The 7,754-nt window shown below is 35.1% G+C and overlaps 2 protein-coding genes across 2 annotated transcripts; one reads left to right on the plus strand and one right to left on the minus strand.

Annotated features, from left to right (window-relative positions):
• Positions 1 to 1,098: 1,098 nt before the first annotated feature.
• Positions 1,099 to 4,031, plus strand: LOC132270779 (omega-3 fatty acid desaturase, chloroplastic). Its single transcript, XM_059771983.1, has 8 exons — positions 1,099 to 1,969; positions 2,101 to 2,190; positions 2,301 to 2,367; positions 2,460 to 2,552; positions 2,661 to 2,846; positions 2,962 to 3,042; positions 3,417 to 3,554; positions 3,647 to 4,031. Exons 1-8 carry the CDS (start codon positions 1,467 to 1,469, stop codon positions 3,830 to 3,832), a joined length of 1,344 nt encoding a protein of 447 aa, XP_059627966.1. The 5' UTR covers positions 1,099 to 1,466; the 3' UTR covers positions 3,833 to 4,031.
• On the minus strand, positions 3,809 to 6,791 carry LOC132270780 (N-(5'-phosphoribosyl)anthranilate isomerase 1, chloroplastic-like). Its single transcript, XM_059771984.1, has 5 exons — positions 6,666 to 6,791; positions 6,126 to 6,233; positions 5,310 to 5,674; positions 5,065 to 5,228; positions 3,809 to 4,224 (listed from the first exon to the last, which is right to left on the minus strand). The coding sequence occupies exons 2-5, from the start codon at positions 6,211 to 6,213 to the stop codon at positions 3,999 to 4,001; spliced, it is 843 nt and encodes a 280-aa protein (XP_059627967.1). The 5' UTR covers positions 6,214 to 6,233; positions 6,666 to 6,791; the 3' UTR covers positions 3,809 to 3,998.
• Positions 6,792 to 7,754: the final 963 nt, after the last annotated feature.

A 7,754-nucleotide genomic window follows, 5' to 3' on the forward strand; every position in this document is an offset into this window, starting at 1 on the left:
GTCTTAACTACCGACATTAATTGAAATGGAAATAAAGTAAAAATTAATTAAAATCTTTCTATCTTCAAAATTATCTACTAATAATTTCCCACGCAAAGCGCGTTAACGTAGTGACAACCTTTGACCCGAACCAAACTATGGAAATTGACATCATGGTACGGCCTTTTCAGTTGCGTTATTGGAAGAAAGACACGAATGACTCGGTCGATCTGGTCGGTGTTGCCAACTCTGACTGACCAACCACGTAGGATGACTTTCTCATTGGAAATGTATATTTGGTCCAAAATCCAAATGGAGGAGTAAAACATTTTAACACGCGTCAATAAACTCCACTCACACATAAAATTAGGCCCGCTGCCTTTTCCAATAATAATAAAATAAGTTGGGCCCGCCATGGTCCTGAAAGTTATAGTTTTCAAAATGGGATACTATTTGAGGGTTTAGCTCAATTTTTTAAATATAATTTTCAATTATTCAAAAAGTAAAATATTATTTTTACAAAATTATAAAAAGCAGTTATTTGAATTTTTTTTTTTTTTTTCACTGAATTTTTAAAAAACAGTCATCAGTCACCAAACAAGTTTCTATACAAGTAGTGATTAATTCATTCTTTGACTCAAAATTTAAAGAGTTTGTTTTAATTAGCATCATTTGGTTGAGTCTTCCTACAGTCGTTTATTCATTTTGTTAGAATAAAAACAATATATTTGTTAATATGGCTGGATTTCCTCTTCATGCAAAGAAATTATTTGGGCAGATAAAAGTATAGTATTTGATAAAAAAATCATATTTTGTGTTATTTATGTTAATCCGAATTGTGTTGCAAACTAAAAATATAAGTGAAATTTTCAATTTTGATAATAGTTGAATGTTTGGAATCATATACTTCCATGTTTTTTTTTTTTTTTTTCTTTTCCTACAAAGGTTTTGCTTTTGGTATTTTCCGTTGCTAAAAAATTTCTAGAAGAAAAATAAAATAATTGTTTGCTACATTTTTTGGTTTTTTACCAACAGATATTATATCTATTTATGGTCCCATATCTATTACTATAAATAACACACTAAAATCACGTTGTACACTTGTGCTTGCACAACAAAGAGATTTCAAAGTGGAGTAGAAAGAGATTTAACCCAACAAAAACGTGGAGGAGAAAGAGAGAGATCCTTGTGTGTGTAACACTGTGTGTATTTAATGAGTACTGTATAAGAGAGAGGGCGAAGGCAGGTAGAGAAAGAAGACAACCGACCACAACCGCAACTTGGATTTTGTTGCTGGAAGTGGTAGAGAGAAGCCCTCGTGTTATCTTCACATCCATTTCCATATTGCTGTTATATATATATATATATATATATATATATATATTGTGTGTGTATAGGCTTCTATTCAAGTACTTAACTCTCTCTCTCTCTCTAGACAGAGACCCAGAGCTTAAACCTTTGGTGTTCTCTCTTCATCTGGGTCTCAAATGGCGAGTTGGGTCTTATCAGAATGTGGTATAAGACCCCTCCAACGAATCTACCCTCGACCCAGAACAGGACTAACCTCGATCAATTCAATCCCCTCCAAGATCAGAGTCTCACACGCAGATCTCATTGCTGCTTCTTCATCCCGGGTGTCGAGTGGGTCTAGAGAGAGAAACTGGGCACTAAAGGTAAGCACCCCTCTGAGTTTCCAAACAGTGGAAGAAGAGAAAAGAGAAAGAGAGAGCATCAATGGGGTTGAAGAAGGCGGCGAATTTGACCCTGGTATGCCTCCTCCGTTCAAATTGGCCGAAATTCGAGCGGCGATTCCGAAACATTGCTGGGTAAAGGACCCATGGAGATCTATGAGCTATGTGGTGAGAGATGTGGTGGTGGTTTTTGGATTGGCGGCTGTGGCAGCTTATTTCAACAACTGGGTTGTTTGGCCTCTTTACTGGTTGGCTCAGGGGACCATGTTCTGGGCTCTGTTTGTTCTTGGCCATGATTGGTAAATTCATCATCTTTTTTTTCACATAATTATGATTTTTATGTAGTTAGTTCTTGTGTTTCATTATTGAATTTTGGTTGATTTCAATTTTGGGGTTTTAATGTGAAATGTGGTTGTTGTTAATTTTGTAGTGGTCATGGAAGCTTTTCAAACAATCCCAAATTGAATAGTGTGGTGGGTCATTTGCTTCATTCTTCAATCCTTGTCCCCTACCATGGATGGTTAGTTCCTACACACTCTGTTCAATGACTTCAATTCCCACACACACACACACACACACACACACATATGATATTTGTCACGATTACATTTGTTTTATGAAATTCTACAGGAGAATTAGCCATAGAACTCATCATCAGAACCACGGACACGTTGAGAACGATGAATCATGGCACCCGGTTAGTTCTGTTTTTAAGCTCTATTGAGCAATTTGATGGTTGTTCTCTATTTAATCATGGACAAATATTGATAATGCTTGTTTGAATTTCAGTTGTCTGAGAAGATTTACAATAGTTTGGATAACATTACAAAGAAATTGAGGTTCACATTGCCTTTTCCCATGCTTGCATATCCTATTTATCTGGTGAGCTTTACTTTTAGTCTTGGTTAATGTAATCAATTTGCATATTTGTGAATTGGAGTCTTGTGTTTCTTATAGTTTTTGTGCTGCTTGTTCATATTTAACTCACAGTGGGGTCGAAGTCCCGGAAAGACAGGCTCTCATTTTCACCCAAACAGCGATTTGTTTGTCCCGAGTGAAAGGAAAGATGTGATCACTTCCACGGTGTGTTGGAGCGCCATGGCTGCGCTGCTTGTATGCTTAAACTTTGTGATGGGTCCAATTCAAATGCTTAAACTCTATGGCATACCCTACTGGGTCAGTGCAGTTTCTTCATATCTTGTTGCATTCTCTTATCATCGTAAATAGTTTCCTCTAGTTGTTTACATCTGATTTTCGACATGTTTCCGTCTTGAATTCGCTGTCAATGCAGATTTTTGTTGCGTGGCTGGATTTAGTGACTTACTTGCATCACCATGGCCATGAGGAGAAACTTCCTTGGTATCGCGGAGAGGTATGGGTGCGATTTACATTTATTGAGGTTTTTGCCTTCGATTTCATATCAGCATATTATCGCGTTGAAGGGAAATGCTGTGTGAAAAATCTGGTTTTTATCTTCCATGAACTCATGCTTGAGCTGCAACAAAGAACTCATTAGTCCATAGAAGGGCGAAAATTTGATGTTTTGTCTATTAGAGTTGGTGAATGGGGTTAATGTTTATGGCATGTTCTCTTGACAGCAGGGGACGGCTGTGATTGCATACATGTGTGGAGGAATCACACGTGTGAGCGATCACAACCATCCCTTACTGTATAACACCGTGTTGTTACACCAGAGGATCCATGCTCATTGTCTTGAAAGCTGATTTTCCCTTTCTCCCTGTACAGGAATGGAGTTATCTGAGAGGAGGGCTGACGACGCTTGATCGGGACTATGGTTGGATCAACAACATTCACCATGACATTGGTACCCATGTGATACATCATCTCTTCCCTCAAATCCCACACTATCATTTGATAGAAGCAGTGAGTAATCTGATCTCTTTGAGCATAACTGATTGACTTCTCATCCCCCATGTTTGATTGGGTCCTAATGGTTGACACAATTGACATTACAGACACAGGCTGCAAAGCCAGTGCTTGGGAAGTACTACAAGGAGCCGAAGAAATCATGGCCTCTTCCATTTCATCTGTTGGGAGTCCTTATAAGAAGCATGAAACAGGATCACTACGTGAGCGACACCGGGGACGTTGTATATTATCAAACAGACAAACAGCTCTATGCTTCTCCAAATTCAGAATGAAGGGGAAACTGACTCTTTATAACCAATTTATTTCGACTTTCGACAAAATTATAAGAGTTTCTGTAGAATATGGAGATGGAGATGTTATTTGCATAAATGAGTTCAATGACAATTTGTAATGCCAATTACTATCACATTTTGAGGATTACTATTCCTCATAAAAAAATCAATAATGGATGGACTTAACCGCGTTCATGAATGATGTAATCTTCGACTTATCCTTTCGAATGCCGTCTGAAGCACAAATTCCACTACTAACATCAATTCCATGTGGTCCAAGAGTAGTAAGAGCTTCACACGCATTCTCAGGGTAGATTCCTCCTGCCAAGAACCATCCATGCTTGCTTTTAATCGGTGGTAGTTTAAACTGGGACCAGTTGAATCCTTCACCACTGCAGGTATATGACACAATTAGTGAATACTGCATATGACGGAAACAAAAATCAAGCCATGAATGTAAAATCCTTTAATAAATGAAGATCACTGTGGCATTATATATATGTTTGGTGACCGAATGAGAATGTACTGCAAGTCGCAACATTCTGAGCTATATAATCCACGAACACCAACATGAAAATCATTAGAACCAAGAACGACTATATTTGTAGCGAGTTCCAACTCCACTAGCTTAATTCGAGTCATACCTACAAACTGTCAGTTGCGTAGATGATTTTTTATTCTTGCTTAGCGAACCATCAGGGTAAAACAACTAACACATTTGAGAATGCAAAACTCAGGACTCGTTAAAGAATGGAACAATGTCAGCAACCAAAGGAACCAACCAGTTTTGTCAATCGCAAATATATCCGCTATTTGTCAATCTCATGCAAATAAACAGAGTATATTGAATATAAGAACAAAGAAAGAAGGAGAAGACGGTATTCTCAACATTAAACATTAGGACTAATCAGTGGATTAATCCTTCTTCAGTGCTAAATTTCTAGGAATTCTTCTGTTCCATATAAACATATTACTATTCAATTCCAGAATGATTATCTTACAATTAGAATTTTTTGTGCTCAAAGAACATCATATTTAACTTTCAAGATTCATTAGTCTAATCTCATGATCATGAGCAAGAGCCCGCCATATGTCTAAAACTGAAAAAAGTTATATTTTTAATTTATAGATATATCCAAGATGTGTCAGACACATGCTCGAGTTTTGAAGTGTCTGATACACGTATGACTCTGAATTTATGACTCAAGTGTCAGTATTTCTTAGTTTTTTACCTGCCACCCTTCGCACTATCCACTAGAATATAATCAACAAGAGAACATTCTTCATCAGAAATATGGTTCAGAAGGTCTCCATCTTTGTTGGCATGAAGAACATAAATTACTCGGTTTTCTTGCACAAGAATCGGAAAAGCAGCCCGAGAACCATCTCCATGAAGCTGCAGAATTTCAACACGTTATGAGCAGAAGGAAATGCATCAAGCTATATGCGAGCTAAACAAGGTTAAGCATAAACTTACCTGCACAAGTGCAAGGTCAGCTGCATCAGAAGCTCTTAATATTGTGTCGGTGTTATCATCCACAAATACACCAACAGGTTCCGCCCCATATGCCCGTGCAACTTTTGAAATTTCCTTTGCAACAGGAAGTGAAATAGAACGTTTTGAGTTAGGCCAAAGAATCATCCCAATAAAATTAGCACCAGCTTCTGCTGCTAGAGCAGCATCTTCAGGTGATGTAATTCCACACATTTTAACTAAAGGGTGGTTCTCTTCACGTTCGTCACGAGCAAGGAGAACTTCTCTCGACTGAGGGGTCATGCATATTCTTGTATTCTTCGATAACGACCTGATCACTGACAAATGTGTTTCTCTACGTTGTAGGCCTGCAAATATATGGAACATGTTATATTCATTTTACAATATGTTCAACAAAAATTGAACAGCAAATACTAAGAACGGCTTATATTGTCTAAGTAATACAAAACGCAATTGGAGAAATGCACTTGACTTTCCACAAATAATATATGCTTGTGCATATGCAGCTTGTTTGTGGTAATAATTGAAGCAATCTTAGGACGCTAGGAGCTGAATTTGGGAGAATTCCTAGGTTCAAGAATTGGGTTGTTTGTGCTTTGTAACAACAAACCAAAATTTCAATTTTGCGAATATAAATATATTTTAAAACCATATACATTCCAATAGAAGTTTTGGTGACCGTAAAATTTGCCATAATATTATTATGATGGATCATTGAGATCCAATTATCCAGTCAATTATATAACAATTTAACTCGACAGAAGAGACATTATCACGATATTAAAAAATAAAATATACCAGTGATCTGCCTTCTTTGAACGTTTACAGCTTTGGGTAGAAGGTGACTTCCCACGCCTAGCCATGAAGGAGGGGATAACGATGACATATATATTTTACAAATTGCACCTTTAAGACAACAATAATAAACAAAAAAATGTTAGTACATTGTGTTACAAGTATCACATTCGAATAGCTAAATTTAATAATAATAAAAAATAAAATAAATCAGAGCTAAAAGATTAATGGGATCCGAAAGCAACTGCTTGAAGGGACATTTTATCGAGCACTTAAACTGCAACTGCTCAAACGCACACATAAATTCATTTTACTTGCAAACTTATATGTGATACTGCAAATAAAAATTCTAGTTATGAATATTTTCCTCTTATGCTATAAATAAAAAATATTCAGATGAAATGTGTTGTGTGGATTTTATTTTGGTAGAAGCAATTTTATTGAAATTGCAGAATCGATAACTTCCACTTGGAACCCTAATTCGAAATCGCGAAGGCTCCTTGTATTCAAGCTTTGTTTCTCAGCGTTAAAGAATAAACGCACCTTTGATGGAAATCAGTACTCCATTGCTGCTGTTAAAAGGCTGATATATGACGACGTGAGATGTTCTCTGAAATTTCGTAACTGCTCTATGGAGTTTGCCCCACCCATGTATTTAACGGCTGCCTTTATTTGGACGGGTTTGGAAATTAATAATAAATAAATATTTTTTTATTAGTCATAATTTTTTTTTATTATATAATTTTAAATTTTAACAATATTTTTGTTATTATAATTATTGTATAATACTTTTTCTATCCCATATTAAAAATTCATTTTAAAAATTCTGACTCACAATTTTGTATCTACATCAATCTTAACTTATGCCGACGTATAGGGGCCATGGCCCCACAATTTTTTTTCAAAATTTTATTAGTAGTAATAACTAGTTATTATAGAAATTATGCATATAAAAGTTACGGCTCGACATAACTATTTTCCATTTTAGAATAGTTTTTATGTGAGAAGAATTTTTATGTCTGTTTGGAAAAATAAATTATTATTGAAACTCTTCTTTTACTAAAATAACTATTTTACCTTTAGATGGACTAACAATTATATTTTAAGCACCATATAAATAAATCATTCAATTTCTTCGTTGGATACATAATCTTTATTTTCCTTTTATCTTTTTTCCCCCTCATTTGCCATCTAATTTAAAATAAAAAATGAATAATTATTAAGTGGTAAATACCTAGTAAATGCAATGAATCACAAAAAATTAATGTTGGCCACCCAAATTTTGTTTAAAACTCTATTAGTTGTAATTATTTATAATTATTAATGGTGATTTTTATAGGAATATTAAAGCTAGCCTTTCAAAATTTTAAAAAAATTCCCATTTATAATTTACCTGTCTATGGTAATTAAAGGTGGTTTGCCACTACAATATTTTATTTACTCTCTATATGTGTATATAAATTATTTGTTATGATTTTAAAGTGGAAAGAAAATTAATATTGGATAATTGACAACAATGTCATTTATTGGCATTTAATAATTTTTTTTCTATTTGTTTTGATATAATTTATAGATTTGCTTTTAAAATTGTACATTAAAAATGGACGAAAACTTACAATTGGTAACTCACAA

This window comes from Cornus florida, unplaced genomic scaffold (assembly GCF_030987335.1).
Source record: "Cornus florida cultivar Cherokee Brave unplaced genomic scaffold, ASM3098733v1 CherokeeBrave_3.0.0_Hap2_Chr08, whole genome shotgun sequence".
NCBI lineage: Eukaryota > Viridiplantae > Streptophyta > Magnoliopsida > Cornales > Cornaceae > Cornus > Cornus florida.

Excerpts from the sequence above, each read along its gene's own strand:
- LOC132270780 (XM_059771984.1), bottom strand. The coding sequence starts at position 6,213 with ATGTCATCGTTATCCCCTCCTTCATGGCTAGGCGTGGGAAGTCACCTT. Across the intron at positions 5,229-5,309 it reads CTGACCTTGCACTTGTGCAG|CTTCATGGAGATGGTTCTCG; the intron begins GTAAGTTTATGC and ends GAAATTCTGCAG. Across the intron at positions 4,225-5,064 it reads GATAGTGCGAAGGGTGGCAG|TGGTGAAGGATTCAACTGGT; the intron begins GTAAAAAACTAA and ends ATATACCTGCAG.
- LOC132270779 (XM_059771983.1), top strand. The coding sequence starts at position 1,467 with ATGGCGAGTTGGGTCTTATCAGAATGTGGTATAAGACCCCTCCAACGA. Across the intron at positions 1,970-2,100 it reads TTTGTTCTTGGCCATGATTG|TGGTCATGGAAGCTTTTCAA; the intron begins GTAAATTCATCA and ends TTAATTTTGTAG. Across the intron at positions 2,847-2,961 it reads TCTATGGCATACCCTACTGG|ATTTTTGTTGCGTGGCTGGA; the intron begins GTCAGTGCAGTT and ends CTGTCAATGCAG.